This window comes from Panthera leo, chromosome D1 (assembly GCF_018350215.1).
Source record: "Panthera leo isolate Ple1 chromosome D1, P.leo_Ple1_pat1.1, whole genome shotgun sequence".
In the NCBI taxonomy this organism is placed as follows: Eukaryota; Metazoa; Chordata; class Mammalia; order Carnivora; family Felidae; genus Panthera; species Panthera leo.
In genome coordinates this window covers 106,327,272-106,348,701 of record NC_056688.1, presented here as the reverse complement: position 1 = coordinate 106,348,701, position 21,430 = coordinate 106,327,272, and the positions used below count along the sequence as shown (strand labels likewise).

The window sequence follows — 21,430 nt, the reverse complement described above, 5'->3', positions numbered from 1 at the left end:
GGCTTTGGTCGGGTTTCGGCGGCTTTAGCGCTTGGGGAGGAGGCGGTGACCACCCGGGAGACTGTGGCAGTGGTGGCGGCGGCAGGCGGCAGAGAGGAGGTAGGACTCGCTCTAGAAGGGGTCTGGCCACCGTGTCCGCTCTGGGCAGCGGCTTTCCGGGGGCGGCGACGGCAGGGGGGGAAGGGAACCTGGGGCGAGCGGGCAAGTCCTGCCGGCCCGGCTCGGGATGAGGGAATACTTCGTCGTCCAATCAGGAAAGCCCCTGTTGAGAAAGACGTCGGCATTAGCTAATCGGTGGTCGCAGTCCCCCAGAAGGCGGGATTTGGGCGGGGGTGGGACTTCCTGTTTCAAATAAACACCTAGAGATTTTTTCCCCCTTCCGCCCACCGAAGTGTGTCCTCCTCAGGAGGTCCGTCACCGTTTCTCCCTGAGGAGTCGAAGGGATCCGCGGATACGAGAGGGCCCGGTTAGGGCCTGGGGCAGTTGCACAGGCCGGGCTGGAGCCTCGGGGCCACGGGACCTGCCTCTGGCCCTGTCTCTGTTTCAAGGCCCCCGGCCCGCGCTCTGGCCGCCCGAGCCAAGTTGGAAGAAGAGTCTGAGGAGGGGGAACCGATTGGGCCGGAGAGCGGGCCCCTGCCCGCCGTGGGCCGGCCCCAGGATCGGCGGGTAGCTTTGGGCGCGAAAGTCCGTGCCAGGTGCAGAAGGGACCCGAGGATTTGCTGGCTGGGGCGGGGGAGGGTGGGGGAAGGATTTATGGGGAAGGAAGCTGCCTAGGGAATGACACTCTCCCCTCCACAACAGTCCGAGGTTATGCGTCTCAATGATCCCGCGGAAACGCTACGGGTCTAAGAACACGGATCAGGGTGTCTACCTGGGTCTCTCAAAGACACAGGTCCTGTCCCCTGCAACTGCTGGCAGTAGCAGCAGCGACATCGCCCCTCTGCCCCCCCCAGCGGCCCTGGTCCCTCCCCCTCCCAACACCATGTCTTGCCGGGATCGGACCCAGGAGTTCCTGTCTGCCTGCAAGTCCCTGCAGAGCCGTCAGGTAAGGACCAGGAGTGGGAAAGGCAGGAGCGAGCCTTACTGAAATCTGGGAGAGGCTGTGCTCCAGCACTGTTGAGGGACTGAATTTTGGGGGTGACACGATGGAGAGCTGATCGAGCTTGGAGGGGGCTGGAGGATCTACTAAGCAACAGGGAATGGGGTGGGCCAGCTATCTAGAGGCAAGGACCTAGACTTTTTTTGTGTGAGAAATCCCCCAGAGGGTAGGGTTGTTACTTTGCAAGGAATATCTCAGGGTGAGAGGTGGCTGCAGTATTTCTGGTTTGGGTAAGGAACACGTTCTAGAAAGAGCCTTTAGCTCAGAGACAGGCACTTTGAATACTGGTTCTGGAATAGTCCTTACCATACGTTTGCTCAGTGACCACAGAATGTTGGGCCAGAAAGTCTAGTGGGACCTCAGTTTTTATATCTGTAAAATGAAAGAAGTTTTCCTGATAAGTAATTTTTGTCAAAATTCCTTTGCAGTGCTTTTTAAAAAAATTAGATTCCCTTGTTTCAGTCCAGACTTTCTGAATCAAAGTGGGCCCCGAGTGACTGCAGTTTGAAAGATTTTTACTGCTCTTCTGTATGATCACCAAGAGTTTTCCAGTTATCCTCTTTGATTTCCAGACTGGAGAAACAGAATGTTAATAGTGCCTGTCGTTTATTTAGTGCTTATAACGTACCAGGTATATGACTAAAGTACTTTATAGCCCTGATGCTGCTTGATTCCAGCAACTGCGTTTTATACAAGAGGAAATAGATATTCAGAATGGTGCATGTCACTTGCCCCAACCCCTCCAGCTAGTAAGTGGAGGAGTCGAGATTTGAACCTGGGTCCACGTGACAACTACTGACAAGATTAGACTGTCCGGTACAAGAGCTAGAGAGAATTTAGTGGGCACCTGAGGAATAGCGAAAGCTGGAAACGGGGAGGGGGAACTCAAGCTTCACCTCTTGATGTTGCTTTTCAGAATGGAATCCAGACAAACAAGCCGGCTCTGCGTGCTGTCCGGCAGCGTAGTGAATTTACCCTCATGGCCAAGTAAGTTGAGAGAAGTTACGTGGTGGGGTGGTGCGGTGTCTGGGAAGGAGTTGGCTTGCCTTTGGTGGCCTTGGCTGTGAGGGAGCTAATGTGGGAATAGGAACAGGTCCTGTCCTGCTCTTTCTCCTAGTGCCCTCACTAATGCTTGCTTCCAGGCGCATCGGGAAAGACCTCAGCAACACATTTGCCAAGCTGGAGAAGCTGACGATCTGTGAGTTCTTGGGGTCTTTCAGAGATGGGGCAGTGAACCAAAGAGCTCTAAGGAACCGGACTCCCTGAGCCTTGTCTTTGACCTCACCCGTCCTGGCCTCATTTGTCTCTACAGTGGCAAAGCGCAAGTCCCTCTTCGATGACAAAGCAGTGGAAATCGAAGAGCTAACTTACATCATCAAACAGGTGAGCTGCTAGCTGTTTGGAGCTAGCATTCCGGTCAGATCGCTTTCATCAATTTCCCCTTGTCTTGGAGGTCCAGAGCGAGTTTCTGGAGCCAGCCCCAAAGACCTTGCTCATCCATTGAGTCAGTGGACACTCTTTGGTCATGTGCTGTGTACAAAGCCCTGCTGGGCCCTTGCCTCACAAACCTGAGGCAAGAATTCCACCCTGAGGGCTTATTGTCTGTAAGGGGTATCTAGTCCCATACATTCGTACTCAGAACGAGTAGAAGGCAAGTGGCACAAAACAGAGCTTCAAAAAGATGAATGAGACAGCCTGAGGACGCTGGGAAAAAATGTTACAGAGGTGGGTGAAATCTGAACTGGTGTCAAGGCTTGTGTAGAGGCAGTGGAAGAACATTCCAGACAGAGGACACAGGGTGCAGAGGCACGGCTTATAAAAGAAAGTTCATGTCTTTGCTCAGATGTTGTTCGCCCAGGGAGGCCTACCCTGAGCGTGTTGTTTAGTCCTCCGGTGCCCCAAACTGTGCTTTTTATAGCACTTCATGCTTTCTAACATTCTGTATCATTAACTCACTTAATTTATTGTTTCCGTTCCCTCTCATCTACCTCATTCCAGCCCTCAACCAAAAAAAAAAAAAAAAGAAAGAAAAAAAGAGAAAAATATAAGTGCCCCAAGAGCAGAGAGTTTTTTCTTGCTGTTTTTTCATCTTGGGATCATAGATGTATCCCAAATGCCTGGAATAGCGTCTGGTGTAGAAAAGGTGCTCCGTGTTTGTTGACTGAATGACCGCCGGGGGGGAAATACCAGCCTGGAGCACGGATGGGCAGAGAGGCCAGGGAGGAGGCTGCCGCCGCTGTCCAGTGAAAAGATGATGGTGGCAAAGGCCAGGGCAGACGTGTTCAAGAGGTGCCATGCAGGGTAGGAGAGAGAGGATACCAGAACTATTGGGGCGCTATTGCGTAAGCTTTGAAGAACCACAGCCCGTTCTCAGACAGTCCAGTGGTTATGGTGTACCCTTGGGTGAGCTGCCTGACTACTCTGAGCTTCAGTGCCCTCGGAAATAAGAGGGGGCTGATAACAGCACCCACCTCGTAGGGTGGATGTGAGGATTCAGTTGTTTGTTTTTGGAGTCACTCACGTGATGGAGTGAGTTTTAGCTGCCTGGTTCTGGGGGACTCCCCAGTGAACAAGACAGATGGGGTACCTCCCCTTGAGGATTTCCTATCTGAAACTCGACAAGTAGAGTTTGTCAGACGACTTCGGGGTAGTGAATCCCATTAAAGACATAAGGGAAGTGAGTTCCTCAGGGTAGGGGCCTACTTTAGATGGGGTGATATAAGATAATCTGTGAGGGGCGCCTGGGTGGCTCAGTTGGATGAGCGTCCGACTCTTGATTTCAGCTCAGGTCGTGATCCCAGGATCGCGAGATCGAGCCCCATGTCAGGCTCTGTGCTGAGCATGGAGCCTGCTTAAGATCCTCTCTTTCTTGGGGCGCCTGGGTGGCTCAGTCAGTTGAGCATCTGATTTTGGCTCGGGTCAGGATCTCACAGTTCTTGGGTTCAAGCCCTGGGTCAGGCTCTCTGCTGTCAGCACAGAGCCTGCTTTGGATCCTCTGGCCTCCTCTCTGCCCCTCCTCCACTCTCTCAAAATAAATTTAAAAAAATTTTTTTTGAAAGATCCTCTCTTTCTTCCTCTCCCTCTGCTTCTTTCCCCTGCTCACACTCTCTTTCTCTCTCTAAAATAAAATTAAGGGGCGCCTGGGTGGCTCAGTCGGTTGGACGTCCGACTTCGGCTCAGGTCACGATCTCACGGTCTGTGAGTTCGAGCCCCGCGTCGGGCTCTGGGCTGATGGCTCAGAGCCTGGAGCCTGCTTCCCATTCTGTGTCTCCCTCTCTCTCTGCCCCTCCCCCGTTCATGCTGTGTCTCCCTCTGTCTCAAAAATAAATAAAACGTTAAAAAAAAAATTAAAAAAAATAAAAATTAAATTAAATTAAATTAAAAAGGAAAGGAAAGGAAAGGATAGTCTGTGAGAAGTGACTCTGAGACCTGAATGGTAAAGGAAAAGCCAGTTATCCAAAGATCTGGTGGGAGCACTTTCCAGAAAATGGGAATAGCAAAGGGAAAGGCCCTGAAGGGTGGGCCACCTTAATGCATCTGATAAACACGAAAGAGGCCAGTGTGGCTGCAGCAGAGCAAGTGAGGAGACTGGGAGGGGATGAGGTTGGGGAAATGGGCAGGGCTGGACCACACAGAGTCAGGTGTGAGCTGCACAAAGAATTTGGTTTGTGTTCTAACTTGAGTGGAAGCTCTTGGAAGATTTTCAGCAGAGGGAGGACCTGCTCCATTTCTGGTTCAAAGCTCACCGTGGTTGCTGTGTAGAGAGCGGATTGTTGTGGGTGGGCTTTAAGGGGAAGGTCATTTAGGAGGCTCTTGGCTATAGTTGAGAGAGCAAAGGTGGTGGTTTGGTCTAGAATAGGGTTAGGAGAGAAGTAGCCGAGCGGCTCGATTCGGAGCATCTGTTGGAATCGGCTGGGTTCTCTGTGGGCTCCGTGTAGGCTCCATGTGGATCAAGGGAAAAGAGAGGAGGACGGCTCTCCAGCGTTTGGTCTGGGCAGCTGGCGACTGGCGGTGCCATTTACCAAAACAGAAAAGGAGGGAGAAGGGGGAACAGGTTTTCGTTGGAGGTGGGGGGATTAGGAGTTGTCGTCCACGTTAAGTTTCACCACAAAGCGCAAGTTATAAGCTCCGTAGCGTGCCGTGTGGCGCACAGTAAACGAATATAAGGTGCCGAGTGCCTGGTCAGCGATCAGCCGAGTGTGGCTGCGTTGTGGCACATAGATGGGCTTAGGAGGTACGAATGTGTGACTTAGAAGCTTCCAGCTTGGGCACTTCGGTGGGAAGTGGTGCCGTTTTCTAAGCTAGAACCCTGGGGGGGGGGGGATTTTATGGGGAGAAAACCTGGAATGCAGTTTTGGCCACGGGACTCTAGGGAGGGTGCATCAGCTCTGAAGGGACAGCCAGCCAGCAGTGAAAATCATCCATTGGTCTCAGGAATGGTTGCTGTAGGGCGGGGGGACACCTGGGTGGCTTAGTTGGTTAAGCGTCTCACCCTTGATTTACAGCTCACGTCACGATTGCGAGGTTCGTGAGTTCGGGCCCCGCGTCAGGCTCTGTGTTGGTGCAGAGACTGCTTGGTATTCTCTCTCTCTCACTCTCTCTCAGAATAAGTAAATAAACTTATAAAAAAATAAAAAAAGAAAAGAATGGTTGCACCTGGAATACTACCTGGGGCCTATTGGAGAAATTCTAGAAGTTGCCTAATCCAGTTTGTCTTCCAGCCTATTCCTTGAACTCACTATTCCTGACCTCTTCTCCCTGGGCTCCCCACCCCCAACCCCCTGGGCAAGCTTTCTCTGCCACTCTGTGGCCACCTCCTTCATCTCTCTTGTCTCATGTGGCCCTTGGTAACTTGCCAAGCCAGATCGGGGGGCAGAGGATGCCTTGGTCTGGTGTAGAAGGCCTGGCTGTGCTACGGTACCTCCTTATGTGTGACCTCGGATAAGTCACAGCTTTCACTCTTTTGCAATAAAAATATTTTTTTAATGTTTACTTATGTTGAGAGTGTGTGTATGAGTGGGAAAGGCGCGGGGAGAGAGAGAGAGAGAGAGAGAGAGAGAGAGAGAGAGAGAATCCCAAGCAGGCTCTGCACTGTCAGCACAGAACCTGACGTGGGGCTCCATCCCATGAACTGTGAGATCACGACCTGAGCCAAGATCAAGGGTCACTGCTTAACCAACTGAGGCACCCAGGCTGCCCGCAATAATAATTTTTTAACAGAATTCTGTATATAAAAGGCATTTTGTTGATGTTTCTGGGCCGTCGTGGAGACTTTGACTTCCCTTCTCCTGCCTACTGCACAGGTGCTTTGTCAGTCAGTGTGCTCTGGGCTTGAGATTTTGGCCTTTGAAGCAGTTCTGTGGCCATGTGCCTGGCCTCACAGGGTAGAGTTGGGCCGTAGGGCGAAGAGGGTAAGCAAGCCATTTATTTACAAATGGATGAGACCAGGGGTGCCTGAGTGGCTCAGTCGGTTGGGCATCCGACTTTGGCTCAGGTCCTGATCTCACTGTCCGTGAGTTCAAGCCCTGCATCGGGCTCTGTGCTGACAGCTCAAAGCCTGTAACCTGCGTAGAATTCTGTGTCTCCCTCCCTCTCTGCCCCTCCCCCACTCATGTTCTGTCTGTCTCTCTCTCTGTGAAAAATAAATAAACATTCAAAAAAAATTTGTATACAAATGGATGAGACCATATTTCACCTCTTCTGGCTCTCCTCTGCAGGGACTGAGCCAGAGCAAAGTCCAGAGCTTGGAACATCCTAGCAGGCCCTTCTGGTCTGACTCTGAAGCACCCTCCCTCCCATTTGTAACTTCCGCCCTGCCCTCCATGCCAGAGCCGTCCATGCGGGAGAGACATTGGCTGAGGAACCCTTTGTTAACAGTTTTTCTGTTGGCTCTCCCTAGGACATCAATAGCCTCAACAAACAAATTGCCCAGCTTCAGGATTTTGTGAGGGCCAAGGGTAGCCAGAGCGGCCGGCACCTGCAAACTCATTCCAACACCATCGTGGTCTCCCTGCAGGTGGGACCTGGGGTTGGTAGAGGGGGAGGCAGAAGGGAGAAAGGTGTTGTCTTCCTTGGCTGATCCTCTCTCTCCTTTTCTTCTAGTCGAAACTGGCCTCGATGTCCAATGACTTCAAATCAGTTTTAGAAGTGAGGACAGAGGTAAGGAAAATCTGTAGGAGGGGTAGGAGTTTGGGGGTAAGGGCCCAAGGGAGAAATGGGGCAGGAACAAGTGGAGGGGTGAAGGTAACAGGGTCAAGGACCAACAAGAGGGCCTCTCTAACACGCCTGCTTCCCAGAGGCCTCAGGACCTTTGCATTTCTTCCCCAACCCCAGAACCTGAAGCAGCAGAGGAACCGGCGGGAGCAGTTCTCCCGGGCGCCTGTGTCAGCCCTGCCCCTTGCCCCCAACCACCTGGGTAAGTCATAGGTGACGAGGGGAGCCTTGAGGGGAAAGACCCAGTTCCTCTGGCTCTGATGGCATCCTCTAATCCCGTGATGGCAGCAGTAGGGTAGGAGAACAGACAAGCAAGGGACGTGCTAGGATTTTCAGAGGTCAAACCTCATTGCTGGCGTTCGTGATCCACACTCAGTCTACCACATTCTCGTGTTTGGGGCTGACGTCAGTCACATGCAGTACGATGACGGTTTCTAATCTTTTCGTGCACTTCATTCGCATTCTCTCACTTAATTTTGTTTTTAATGTTTATTTTTGCGAGAGAGAGAGGGAGGGGGAGAGAGAGAGAGAGATGAGCACAAGCCAGGGAGGGGCAGAGAGAGCAGGAGACAAAGGATCTGAAGTAGGCTCTGTGCTGACAGCAGCGAGCCCGATGCAGGGCTCAAACTCACAAACTGTGAGATCATGACCTGCGCCAAAGTTGGATGCTCAATCAACTGAGCTACCCAGGCGCCCCTCTCTCACTTGTCACCACCCCCCTCTGGGAAAGCAGTTGTTACTATCCCCCATTTTACAGTTGAGGAAGCCGAGGCTCAGAGAAGTTAAATGATTTGTCCAGGGTCACAAGGCTATTAAGTGCCAGAGCTGGGAGTCACATCCAGAGCACGTGGGCTTTGAACCTAAGAAGTGCTTTTTCTTTCTCTCCGTAGGGGGCAGTGCTGTGGTTTTGGGGGCGGAGTCCCGTGCCTCCGGGGATGTGGCCATTGACATGATGGACCCTCGGACCAGCCAGCAGCTGCAGCTCATTGATGAGCAGGTACCTGGGCTCTGAACTGGGGAGGAGATGCTCCTTTGTCCTCCCCTGTGGGCCACCAGCAAGGGCTGAAATGGGCCTTGCGTGGAATGGCAAGCGGGGACGGTCCTAAAGAGGCAGGCTCTACCCTGAGGAAGCTCCCAGTGCTCATGTGTGCTCTCTCTCCTCTGAAGGATTCCTACATCCAGAGCCGGGCAGACACCATGCAGAACATTGAGTCCACGATTGTCGAGCTGGGCTCCATCTTTCAGCAGTTGGCGCACATGGTTAAGGAGCAGGAAGAGACCATCCAGAGGTGAGACTCTCTCTTCCACCCTAGACAGAAGGACCTTCTCCTCTCCATAGGGTGGCATCCTAAAGCTCCCCCGGGGACAGCTTGATGCCCTTTGGAAGAGTAGAGTAAATCTGGCCCACCCACAGGGCCAAGTCCATCCATTCAACAAGTGTTTACTGAGCACCTGTTTCATGCTCGGCGACATTCTAGGTGTTGGGGATGTAGTGATGAGTAAGACCGTGGAGTCTCCATAGTATAGGTACGGAAGTCAATTGGGCAGGTGAGGGCAGCTGTTCAAAAGAATTGACAAGAAATTTCCGGGTAGTGATAAGGTCTACAGGGAGAATTATAACAGGATGACGTGTTAAGAAAGTGACTGAGTAGTTGCCTATCGATGGACTCTTAGGGTTCTTCCATATCTTGGCTGTTGTAAATAATGCTCCAGTGAACATAGGGGTGCATGTATCGTTTTGAGTTAGTGGTCTTTGGAGGGCTTTTTTTGTTGGTTTTTTTTTGGATAAACGCCCAGTAGAATTACTGGATTGTATGGTAGTTCTATTTTTCTTTTTTCTTTTTTTTTAGTTTATTTATTTATTTTGAGAGGGTAGTGGGCAGAGGGAGAGAGAGAATCCCAGTCAGGCTCTGCATTATTGGTACAGATCCCAATACGGGGCTCAAACCCACAAACCGTGAGATCATGACCTGGGCTGAAGTTGAGTCGGACGCTTAACTGGCGGAGCCACCCAAGCGCCCCTATTTTTAATTTTCTGAGGAATCTTCTTGCTGTTTCCCACGATCTCTGTATCAGTTTACATTTCTACCAACTGTGCACAAGGGTTTCTTTCCTCCACATCCTCGCCGACACTTGTTCTTTCTTTCTTTTGTTTTTTTTTAACCATTCTGACAGGTAGGAAGTCACGTATCTCATTGTGGTTTTGGTTTGCATGCTGACGAGTGATGTTGAGCATCTTTTCATGTGCTTGTTGGTCATCTGGATGTCTTCGCTGGAAAAACATCTACTTAGACTCTGCCCGTGTTTTAATTGGATCGTTTATGGAGTTCTTGCTGTTGAGTTGTATAAGGTCGTTCTATATTTTAGATATTGGCCCCTTATCAGATATATGACTTGCAAACTTTTCTCCCTCACAGTAGAAACGAACTTTGCCAATCATTTTCTTTGTTGTGCAAAAGCTCTTTAGTTTGGTTGTACTCCCATTTGTTATTTATGCTTTTGTTGCCCTTGCCTGCGACGTCAGGTCCAAAACACATGGCACTAAGTGATGTCAAGGAGTCTACCACCTATGGTTTCTTCTAGGATTTTTATGGTTTCAGGTCTGACATTCGAGTCTTTAATCCGTTTTGAGTTTCTTTTTGTGTATGGTGTAAGAAAGTGGTCCAGTTCCATTCTTTTGCATGGAGCTGTCCAGTTTTCCCAACACCATTTATTGAAGTGATTGTCTGACAGTTACCCATTGTATAGTCTTATCTCCTTTGTTGTAGACCAATTGATGTTACGTGGGTGGATGTATTCCTGGGCTCTCTCTCATGTTCTGTTGATCTTTGTGTCTGCATTTGTGCCGGTATTAGTTACTACGGTTTTTTTTCTTTTTCTTTTTTACTGTTTATCTTGAGAGAGAGAGAGAGAGAGAGAGAGAGAGAGCGCGCGCAAGTAGGGGAGGGCTAGAGAGAGAGAGGGAGGGAGAGAATCCCAAGCAGGCTCTGCACCATCAGCGCGGAGCCCAACATGGGGCTTGAACCCATGAACCATGAGATCATGACTTGAGCCAACACCATGAGTTGGACACTTAACCGACTGAGCCACCCAGGCACCCCGATTACTAATGTTTTGTAGTATAGTTTGAAATCAGGGAGTGTGATATCTCCGGCTTTGTTCTTTCTCAAGATTGCTCTGGCTATTCAATTTTATGATTCCATAAAATTAGTGTAATTTTTGATAAGGTTGGATTTCTACCATTTTACTGTTTGCTTTTTCTTTTTCCTGTTTTCTTAAGTGGCTCCTCTAGGGATTACATCATCAGCTTTTACAGCCTCCTTCATGTGAAATGGAAGAACTTCGCAACCCTCTCATCCAGCCTTTACACTCTAGTTGTCGTATCTGTTGCACTTACATACGTTCGAAATCCCCTAATCCAGTATTATGGTTTTTGTTTCACAGAAATTAAAAGGAAAAAATTGTCTTTCGATTTACTTCTCTGTTGACCATTTCCAGCGCTCTCCATTCCTTCCTGGATATCCAGTTTCTGTCTGGTATCACTTCCCGTTAACCTGAAGAACTTTCTGTAGCATTTTTTGTAGTGCAGATCTGCTGGCATGTTTTACTTTCCTTTTATCTGAAAATTTTTTTATTTCACTTTTATTCTCTTTCCCCCCTTTTTTTTTTTTAAATGTTTTTTGTTTTTGAGAGAGAGAGAGAGAGAGAGAGAGAGCATGAGTGGGGGAGGGGCAGAAAGAGAGGGAGACACAGGATCTGAAGCAGGCTCCAGGCTCCTGTCTGTCAGCGCAGAGCCCGACATGGGGCTCGAACTCCCAAACTGTAAGATCATGACCTGAGCTGAAGTCGGCGCTCAACCAACTGAGCCACCCAGGCACCCTTCTTTCCCTCTGTTTTTTAAGTTTATTTATTTTGAGAGAGAGAGCGTGCACGCAGGGGAGAGGCAGAGAGAGAGAGAGGGAAAGACTGAGAATCCCATGCAGGTTCCACACCGCCAGCGCAGAGCCCAATGCAGGGCTGGAACTTACGAACTGTGAGATCATGACCTGAGCTGAAACCAAGAGTCAGATGCTTAACATACTGAGCCAACCAGGCGTCTCTCTCTCGCTCTCTCTTCTTTGAATTTATTTATTTTGAGAGAGACAGACAGACAGACAGTGTGTGGAGAGAGGTGGGGCAGAGAGAATCCCAAGCAGGCTCTGAATAGTGCAGAGCCCGATGCTGCGCTTGAACTCAAACCGTGAGATCATGACCTGAGCTGAAGTTGGATGCTTAATCAACTGAGTGACCCAGGTACCCCTCCTTTGTTTTTGTTTTTTTTTAAATGTTTACTTATTTTGAAAGAGAGAGAGTATTAGAGCAGCATGTGTGCACACACCAGCCGGGGAGGGACCAAGAGAGGGAGACAGAGAATCCCAAGCAGGCTCCACACTGTCAGCAAAGAGCTGTCGCGGGGCTCGATCCCACAGACCATGAGATCATGACCTGAGCTGAAAAGTCAGGACACTTAACCGATTGAGCCACCCTGGTGCCCCTGTTTTGTAGTTGTTTTTTTTTGTTGTTGTTGTTATTTTTATTTATTTTAATTTTTTAATGCTTATTTATTATTGAGAGACAGACTGCGAACAGGGGAGGGGTAGAGAGAGAGGGAGACACAGAATCAGAAGCAGGCTCCAGGCTGTCAGCACAGAGCCCGACGTGGGGCTTGAACTCACAAACCGCAAGATCATGACCTGAGCCGAAGTCAGACGCTTAACCAACTGAGCCACCCAGGCACCCCGTTTTTTTTTTTTTTAAGGTTTATTTATTTTTGAGAGAGACAGAGCACAAGCAGGGGAGGGGCAGGGAGAGAGGGAGACACAGAATCCGAAGCAGGTTCCAGGCTCTGAGCTGTCAGCAGAGTCCAACGCGGGGCTCAAACTCATGGACCCGCGAGATCATGACCTGAGCCAAAGTCGGACGCTCAACCGACTGGGCCACCCAGGTGCCCCCGTTTTGTGTTTTTAAAGGTAGGCTCTATGCCCAGTGTGAACGCACAACGCCAAGTTCAAGAGCCGCAGGCTCCACTGGCTGAGCCAGCTAGGCGACCCTACCCTCATTCTATAGAGAAGGATGTTTCCCCTGGTGATAGAATTCTGGATTTATGGTTTTTCTCTTTAAGCACTTCAGATGTATCACTCTACTCTCTTTTGGTCTTTTTTGTTCTTAATGAGAAGGCAGTGGTAACATGAACTGTTTATGTGATGTCTTTCTCTCTGGCTACTTTTCAGTTGTTTGGGGGTTTTTTGTTTGTTTTGTTTTGTCTTTGTTTTTCAGCAGTTAACCAGCATGTGTCCAGATGTCACTTTCTTTGCATTTCTCTTTCTTGGGGTTGGCTGAGCCTCTTGAATGTGTACATTTGTATCTTTCACAAAGTTTCAGAACTGTCTGGCTGTTACTTACTCAGACTGCGCCCAGTTCCTCCCACAATTTCAGCCTCTTCAGCTCAGTACAAGGGGGGCCAGCGGCAGAGAGAGGGGCAGAAGGAGATGTGGGAGGTAGAGGAATCCACACGGCTCCGCGTGCCTGCCCACTTGCTCTTAGGCCTTTTAGCAGCGCGCAGTCTTGGTTGATCTTTATTCCCCAGGGCGCCTAGCAGAGTGCTTTCACGCTGGGGTATAGGTCGAATGAAACTGGTGAACACCTGGATTTGTATAAAGCAGGTTTCCCTGTGCTGATCCATTAAGCAGCCTCACATATTTAATTAGGCAGAGGTGAAGAAGATAGGTCCCTGGCCTCACACTTGGAGATTCAGATTCCGTGGATGTGAGTGGAGTGGCCCGCCAGGAATCTCCCATTTTTATGTAAGCTCAGAGGGTTCTTCTATTTATTTATTTTAAATTTTTTCTTTAATGTTTTATTTTTGAGAGAGAGGGAGACACAGAATCCGAAGCAGGCCCCAGGCTCCGAGCTGTCAGCACAGAGCCCGACGCGGGGTTCGAACCCACAGACTGTGAGATCATGACCTGTAAGCTCAGAGGGTTCTGATGAGCATCCAAGTTTGAGAACCACTGGTTAATAGGATGTTTGTTTATTCAACAACTATGGTACCGGCCATTTATAAGGTGCTGTGAGTACAGCTGTCTTGGTCTTAGAATCAAGAGACTTCAAAAGACTGACACTTACTTGGTTCAACTGATACCTCGGGAACTCCTTACTGGCTTGTTCCACAGACACTCCACAGCTCCTCAGGCTGTGATGTATTTTGAATGTTAGAATATTACTGTAGATCCAGTGAGACAATTATAAAAGGCATTGGGGTTCTGTGTCCATCGCGTACGTGTTTTAAATAGTTAACACGATAGCACGCGTGCAACTTTACCTTCTAGTCTTCCTTGCAACAGCGTCCTAAGTATCTTTCAGCGTTAGTATTCATTTGGTCGTTGGTTTAGCAAACACCTGTTGTCGCGGCTGCGAGCTAGTCCTGCTGGAAATGGGGATAGGACGGTGAAAGACAGTCCTGGTCCTCGTGGAGCTCATGTCCACTCGGAGCGTCATACGCTGACAGTTGCAGTTCAGCATGGGAAGGGCAGGAAGTGAAGGAGATAAGGGAACTCAGACTAGGTACCTCTTTCTAGAAGTAAAAAAAAATACCGAGCTAAGTCTTGAGGAGGAATGCCAGCCGAAGAAGGGGAAAGAAAAGGCCATTCTCTGGGGTGGGGGGGGGGGGGGGGGGCGGGGAGGACCAGCTCAGAAATGAAAAAGAGCTTGGGTGGATTCCAAGAATGCAGCACTACCGCACAGGGCATGGGGGGTGGTGAGGGAGGGAACCGGAGGGGGCAGGGCCGGGTCGCAAAGGGCCGGTGCGCCACAGCAAGGAGTTTGTGCTCAGGGCGAGAATACAGGATGAAGTAGATTGGCGCTGGGTAAAGGGACGAGCTTTGTTCTGGACATGCCGAGTGCCAGATGGGACATCCGAGTGGCATGTGATGTGTGGTCTGATACTCACAAGAGACTTGGGGGAGTCTGTGGCCTCCCTGATGAGGGAGGCCTCAACCAACTAAGCCACCCAGGGGCCTCTTAAGTTTTGTTTTTAATGTTTATTTATTTTTGAGAGAGTGCAGGCGGGGGAGGGGCAGAGAGAGAGAGGGAGACACAAAATCTGAAGCAGATTCCAGGCTCTGAGCTGTCAGCACAGAGTCCGACGCGGGGCTTGAACCCACAAACTGTGAGATCATGACCAGAGCTGAAGCTGGACGCTTAACCAACTGAGCCACCCAGGGGCCCCCTGAAAGGATGAAAGTTTTAAAATAGACCTAAACTTGGGGCGCCTGGGTGGCTCAGTCGGTTAAGCGGCCGACTTCGGCTCGGGTCACGATCTCGCAGTCCGTGAGTTCGAGCCCCGCGTCGGGCTCTGTGCTGACCGCTCAGAGCCTGGAGCCTGTTTCAGATTCTGTGTCTCCCTCTCTCTGACGCTCCCCTGTTCATGCTCTGTCTCTCTCTGTCTCAAAAATAAATAAACGTTAAAAAAATAATAATAATAAAACAGACCTAAACATTCTTCTCTTTGCTTCCTGCATGCCGGTAGATCTGGATTTAAGCACCCTCTTTAGAAACCACCGATGTAGGGGCACATGGGTGGCTCAGTTGGTTGGGCATCTGGCTCTTGATTTCAGCTTGGGTCATGATCTCATAGTTTGTGAGCTCGAGCCTCACATAAGGCTCTGCGCTGACAGTGTGGAACCTGCTTGGGATTCTCTCTCTCCCTCTGTGCCCCTCCCTTGATCTCTCTTTCTCTCTCTCAAGATAAATAAATGAAATCAACTTAAAAAAAAAAAAAAGTAATTTAGTCCTAAGTTCTTCAGTATGTGGATTCCTGGGTCCCATCCTAGACTTTCTGGACGTGAGACATGAGAATTTTCATTTAGGGGATGCCTAAAAGGTGTTTCTTTGAAAAGAAAAAAAAAAATTTTAACATTTATTATTGAGAGACAGAGAGCCACAGAGCCTGAGCAGGGGAGGGGCAGAGAGAGGGGGAGACACAGAATCTGAAGCAGGCTCCGGGCTCTGAGGTGTCAGCATAGAGCCCAACGCAGGGCTTGAACTCACAAACTGTGAGATCATGACCCGAGCCGAAGTCGAATGCCCAACCGACCGAACCACCCAGGCACCCCAAAGGTGTTTCTTATTTTTTCTAAGGGTATGAAAACTGCTGATCTGTTACTCTCTTTGTTTTCTTTTTCACACCATTTTATAAATTATGAAATTTCTAACTAGAAAAGTGGGGAGAATAGTACAATGAACACCTATACGTTCCTTTTACCCAGATTCGCTTAGTATTTTATCGTATTTGCTTTCCTTCTCTCTCTCTCTTTTTTTTTTTTTTTTTAATTCTGAATCATTTGAAAGTAAGTGCAAAGATCATGATGTTTTTATCCCTGAATACTTTGGCACATATCTGCCAAGGTCTGGTATTCTCCTGACCGGCCACAATGCCATTATCATAGCTAAGAAAACGAACAGTTCTCTAGCACTGTCCAGTATTTAGTGCATACTGAAATTTCCCCAGCTGTTCTTAAAAACTGCTAGAAAAGGGGGCGCCTGGGTGGCTCAGTCGGTGGAGTCTACGACTTCGGCTCAGGTCATGATCTCACGGTCTGTGGGTTCGAGTCCCGCGTCGGGCTCTGTGCTGACAGCTCAGAGCCTGGAGCCTGCTTCGGGTTCTGTGTCTCCCTCTCTCTCTGACCCTCCCCTGTTCATGGTCTGTCTCTCTCTGTCTCAAAAATAAATAAACATTAAAACAAAAATTTTTTTAAACTGCTAGATAAGAGTCGCTAAAATGCTAAAAGCATTTTTTTTCCCCCTTCAAGACCCAGGCAGTATTGACAGGTGGCATTAGATTGTTTTGCCTCTTTAGTCTGCCTTCTGAAGCTTTGCTTCTCGTGGCACGGACTTTCCTTTCAAGAGGCCAGTGCCTCTTACAGAAAGTCCCACGCGTGTATTTATCCAGTGTTGCCTCACGATTGGATTTAGGTTCTAGATTTTTGGCCAGCTGTGTAGGTGATTGTTATCAGTAGGCACGTGGTGAGGTCATCCTTTTCTTGGCGATGCCAGGTTTGGTCACTTGTTGACTGTGGTGACCATCCCACCAAGTTTTCCATGGGGTGACGATTTGAGGCCGTGTGAACTTGCAGCTCCTTCCGCCCATGATGGTCCTTGCCTGATTCATTTGTAACATTGTATATGGCAACATGGCAATTCTCTTATTCTTTCCTCTCTGCTACATTTTTACAGCTGGAATCCTTCTGTAAAGAAGGAGCTTTCTCAGGGCGCCTGGGTGGTTCAGTCAGTTGAGCATCCTAACTTCGGCTCGGGTCCTGATCTCCCGGTTCCTGAGTTTGAGCCCTGCTATGCTGACAGCTCAGAGCCTGGAGCCTGCTTCAAGATGCTGTGTCTCCCTCTCTCTCTGCTCCTCCCTTGCTCACATCCTGTCTCTCTCTCTCAAAAACAAACATTTTTAAAAAATTTAAAAAAATCTTTTTAATGTTTATTTGTTTTTGAGAGACAGGGAGAGAGAGACAGAGTGAGAGCGGGGGAGGGGCAGAGAGAGGGGGAGACACAGCATCTGAAGCAGGCTCCAGGCTCTGAGCTGTCAGCACAGAGCCCGTTGTAGGGCTGAAACTCATGAACCGTGAGATTGTGATCTGAGCTGAAGTCGGACGCTTAACTGAGCCGCACAGGTGCCTCCCCCCATTTTTTTTTTTTTTTTAAAGGTTTCTTGGGCGCCTGGGTGACTCAGTTAAGTGTCTGACTTCAGCTCAGGTCATGATCTTGTGGTTCGTGGGTTCGAGCCCCACATCAGGCTCTGTGCTGACAGCTCAGAGCCTGGAGCCTGCTTCAGATTCTGTGTCTCCCTCTCTCTCTGCGCCTCCCCTGCTCGTGTGCGCTCTCTCTCTCTCTCAAAAATAAACAAACGTTAAAAAATTTTTTTTTTAAAGGAGGTTTTTCTCTTTAAACATTACTAGGAATAATGGATTATTTTTACTCAATGTAAGATAATCCATTACCATTATTATTTTATGTTTATTTATTTTGAGGGGGGGAGGGAGGGGGTAGAGAGAAAGGGAGGAAGATTATCCCAGGCAGGCTCTGCACCATCAGTGCAGAGCCCAATGTGAGGCTCGAACTCACGAACCATGAGATCATGACCTAAGCCGAAGTCGGGCACTTAACCTACTGAGTCACACAGGCACCGCCATCATCATTGTTACTATTTTTTAATATTTATTTTAGAGACAGAGTGTGAGCGGGAGAGGGGTTAGAAAGAGGGAGACACAGAATCCGAAGCAGGCTCCAGACTCTGAGCTGTCAGCACAGAGCCTGACATGAGTCTCGAACCCTCGAACCATGGGATCGTGACCTGGGCCAGAGTTACACACAACCAGCTGAGCCACCCGGGTGCCCCATCATTATTTTGTTATTACAGTCAGATTTCCTAAACCTGGCCATGTGGAGCTCCTTAAAGGCAGCTTCTGTATCCTCTGAACATGACCCAACTCCTCTGTTGGTCCTTAGGAAGCTTTGGGGAAACTTACACTCCGAAAACTAAAATCTCAGATCTCTGAATTGTGGTCAAATAATCTTTCCAGTCCCTAGGTTTAGTGTTTTCTTCCATTCAACCTCCTTTTTATTGTCATCCCCAACGTACACACACCTTCTCGTGCTCTGGGTTTTCCTGCCTCTCCATCCATCCACCCCTTTGTCCTCCCCACCTTGCAGACTTGTTCCCTTTCTATTTTCTTCAGCCTTCTTCCCAAGCCATTATTTTCCACCCCCGTCATTTCCATCTTTACTCCCCCCCTACTTTCTCCAAGTATCCTGCCAATACCTAATTTTTCACCACCAATACCCTCTCCCATTAGTTTTCATTCATGGATTCCCATTTAAAATCTTTCTTAGGCCAAGGGTGCTTGGGTGGCTCCGTCGGTTGGGTGTCCTACGCTTGATTTCGGCTTGGGTCGTGATCTCATGGTTTGTGGTTTCAGGCCCTGAGGCGGGCTCTGCACTGACAGTGTGGAGCCTGCTTGGGATTCTCTCTCCCTCTCTCTCTCTGCCCCTCCCCTGTGCATGCTCTCTCTGCCTCTCTCAAAATAAATAAATTAATTAAATTTAAAAAGTTTAAAATCTTTCTTATGCCTGACTGCATTGACTATCCATTTTTGTTAAGTAAAGCCATTCCTAATGGTCAAGATGAGCTTTCTGGGGTATGCCAGTGGAATCCACACTGAGAAATGAAATTCCAGCCCAGAGGTAGGAAACCTGATACTAATTGAGTTATAGCCACTCTGATATAAATAGGGAATCATGTACAGTCCAGGCTCCTGTATCTGAATTCGTTTTAAATGTATTCATGTGTGTAATCTCTCCACTTAACACGGGGCTTGAACTCAACAACCCCAAGATCAAGAGTCACATGCTCTTTTGAATAAGCCAGCCGGCACCCCTGGGCTCTTGTATTTGGACAGAGATTAGTTCACAGTTCTCACGAGCACCTTCTGAGGACCTTGGGCTTACAGCCACTGGCCCAGCCTCTCATGTTCCAACTGGATTACAAGGCTCCACCTTTTCGGTCCCCAGAGCTCACAGAGGTCTCTGCTCCCAGGGACTCCCTTTGCAAAGACCTGGGTTTGCATTGGGTTTTCAGGATTGCATATGCAGTTTGGCGGGGAAATGTTTTACTTTCCTCAGCGGTGTCTCAAGAGGTGGCCCTTCGTCTGAGGACTTCTCTATATGCTGGAGAGACATGTTCGACTAATTGCAGGGCTTTTCTTCTCCCCTGACTTCCTGTCCATATCATGCAGTTTTTCTTCCTGTCTTAACTCAGAGCTGGGATTTCCTAACTCTAATGATCTATGGATGTTCCCCCCCCCCCCGCCCCCGCCTTGTTACAAATTCAATACTGTTTTTTAGACGAAAATCAATAAATCCTGATGAGCAAAAAATTCAAATAGCCAACATTTTGGCGGCTCTCACTAAGGGTTGGGCACCTTCTGTTAACTCATTTAAGGCCGACAACAACCGGAGAGGCCGGGTCGGTGTATCCTCATTTTCCCTCCTTTGCAGTTGAGGAAAATGAGTCGGGAGGCTGAATGACTGGCTCAAGATCATAAGCTAATAAGTTGCAGAGCTAATTTTCAAACCAGAGCCAAGACTTGTCTACGTTACCCTTCCAGAGCTTTCTCTGGACACAAGTGCGTATACACAAAAATGGGATCGCAATGTATGTACCTACTTCCCACTCCCACACGTTGTGACTATCTTCCCGTGTCCGTAACTATAGTATAATAGCCTTCTTTTTAATCCGGTGTCCTTCTCTTTCCTCTTTTGGCTCTGTCCCCAGGATCGACGAGAACGTGCTGGGAGCCCAGCTGGATGTTGACGCCGCCCATTCAGAGATCCTCAAGTACTTCCAGTCGGTCACCTCTAACCGGTGGCTCATGGTCAAAATCTTCCTCATCCTCATTGTCTTCTTCATCATCTTTGTGGTCTTCCTTGCCTGAACCCTCTCTACTCTGAGGCACTTCGTGGGGGTTTGGAACCCTTTTGGGAGGGCAGGTGGCCAGTGCTGCCGCTGAGCCTGTGCAGGGTGCTGGGGAGAAAGGCCCTGTTTCCCTAGAACTGCTGAGAATGGCCACTGCCCCTGACCCCTGACCCTTTGCCTCTGGCCACCCTGTCCTCCCCTCACCACCCTCAGGCCCACGAAACACACGGTTCTGGATTTGTACTCTGCTGTGAAGTGGCTGGAAGAGAGCAGAGGCCAACTGGGGGCCTGTGGAGGAGGTTGTCTCCACTAGGTAGGAGATTTTTAGAAACTCCCCAGCCTCTTCCAAAGGAAACTTTGGCAGCAAGGGGAGATGATGCCGTTTCCCCACCTTCCTGCGAGTGAGGAGAGGAAGCGAAACTGCCCCCCTGGGACCAACTTTCCCATCTGGGTTAGAATTTGACCTTTCTTCTTCCTTTCTTCACCACGTGAGGCAGGGGGCCCTGAGCCCCTCGGCTGCCCGCACAACCCCAACTCTGGCTGCTGGTGACTCTCTCTGCCAAATGTGCTGCAGCCCGTTTTCTCCCAATTACAGCAAGACTGTCAGCCTCACTGGCCCTGTCGTCATTTCTGGGTGGGAGCGTCGAAGGGCCTATGCAGTGAGCACACCGCCCAGTACAGGGACCGAAAGGCCAGGCCAACCGCTTGAAGGGCCAGGCTTTGGGTCCCATGTACACAACTGCCTCCAGGTGGAGGAGGACTCAAGTGCAGCATTTCATTAGCATGGAAACTTCCCTTCGGAGGGGGAATCGGGACCCCAGAGGGGGTCCTTGTTTGGTAGCAACTTCCAGGACCATCTCTAGGAGCATTTGTACCTGTTTCAGCTGCATCCTCTGACCAGCTGGCCCCGTTTTTCCTTACGCTGGATGACACAGGAGCTCTGCCTGCTGCAAGGAGTGAAAGGCGAAGAATCTGTTCCCCGCTCCAACTGAGGCTCTTGGTCCCCTCCAAGCCCCTCATCCAAGCCAGTCACAGGAGGATGGAGGCCTGCCTGGAATATCCACCCTCTGGGGAAGTTCATATGCTTCTTGGCCAGGACCCACAACCAAGTTTCTGAGGTTACTGGAGTCCCTCCCCCCCCATCTCACACACCCCAAAAGCAGCTCAAGCTACAGGAAAACAATAACCATACACCAAGCTGGCCCTAGAACTTTGGCGAGGGTCGGGGTGGGAGGGTGGGGAAGTCGCCTAGGAGAACCTATGGCTTTTCTTAGCCAAGGCATTTTACTAGGTCCCCTTGGCCTCTGTTCACCGGGTGTCTCGCTTGCATCCTCACTGCCCAATTGACACAGAATGTAGGTCTGGCCCAGCACGTCTGTGGTGGGTGAGGAGGTTGTGAAGCCAATTGCTTGCCAAAGTCGGAAGTGCAATGCTCCTTTGACTCGGCAACTCTTGGGAGGATGTGGAGATCGGAAATTCATTTATTTCACAAATGTTTGTTGAGTTCTTGGTGCGTGCCAGGCAGGGTACTGAGCCAGGGGTTAGAGAAAAAAAAAACCAAACCACCCATGAATTTGTCGAGGACCCTGCCCTCTTGG

At 49.5% G+C, this 21,430-nt stretch overlaps 1 protein-coding gene across 2 annotated transcripts; it reads left to right on the top strand.

Annotated features, from left to right (window-relative positions):
• Positions 1-4: 4 nt before the first annotated feature.
• On the top strand, positions 5-20,444 carry STX5 (syntaxin 5). 2 transcript variants are annotated; one of them, XM_042904977.1, is made up of 11 exons: positions 5-99; positions 802-1,045; positions 2,016-2,086; positions 2,242-2,297; positions 2,412-2,482; positions 6,999-7,115; positions 7,202-7,258; positions 7,433-7,514; positions 8,203-8,309; positions 8,480-8,601; positions 19,692-20,444. In XM_042904977.1, exons 2-11 carry the CDS (start codon positions 821-823, stop codon positions 19,849-19,851), a joined length of 1,068 nt encoding a protein of 355 aa, XP_042760911.1. In that variant the 5' UTR covers positions 5-99; positions 802-820; the 3' UTR covers positions 19,852-20,444. The 2 variants fall into 2 exon arrangements, with proteins under 2 accessions (XP_042760911.1, XP_042760912.1); XM_042904978.1 differs by lacking the exon at positions 5-99 and adding an exon at positions 268-695.
• Positions 20,445-21,430: the final 986 nt, after the last annotated feature.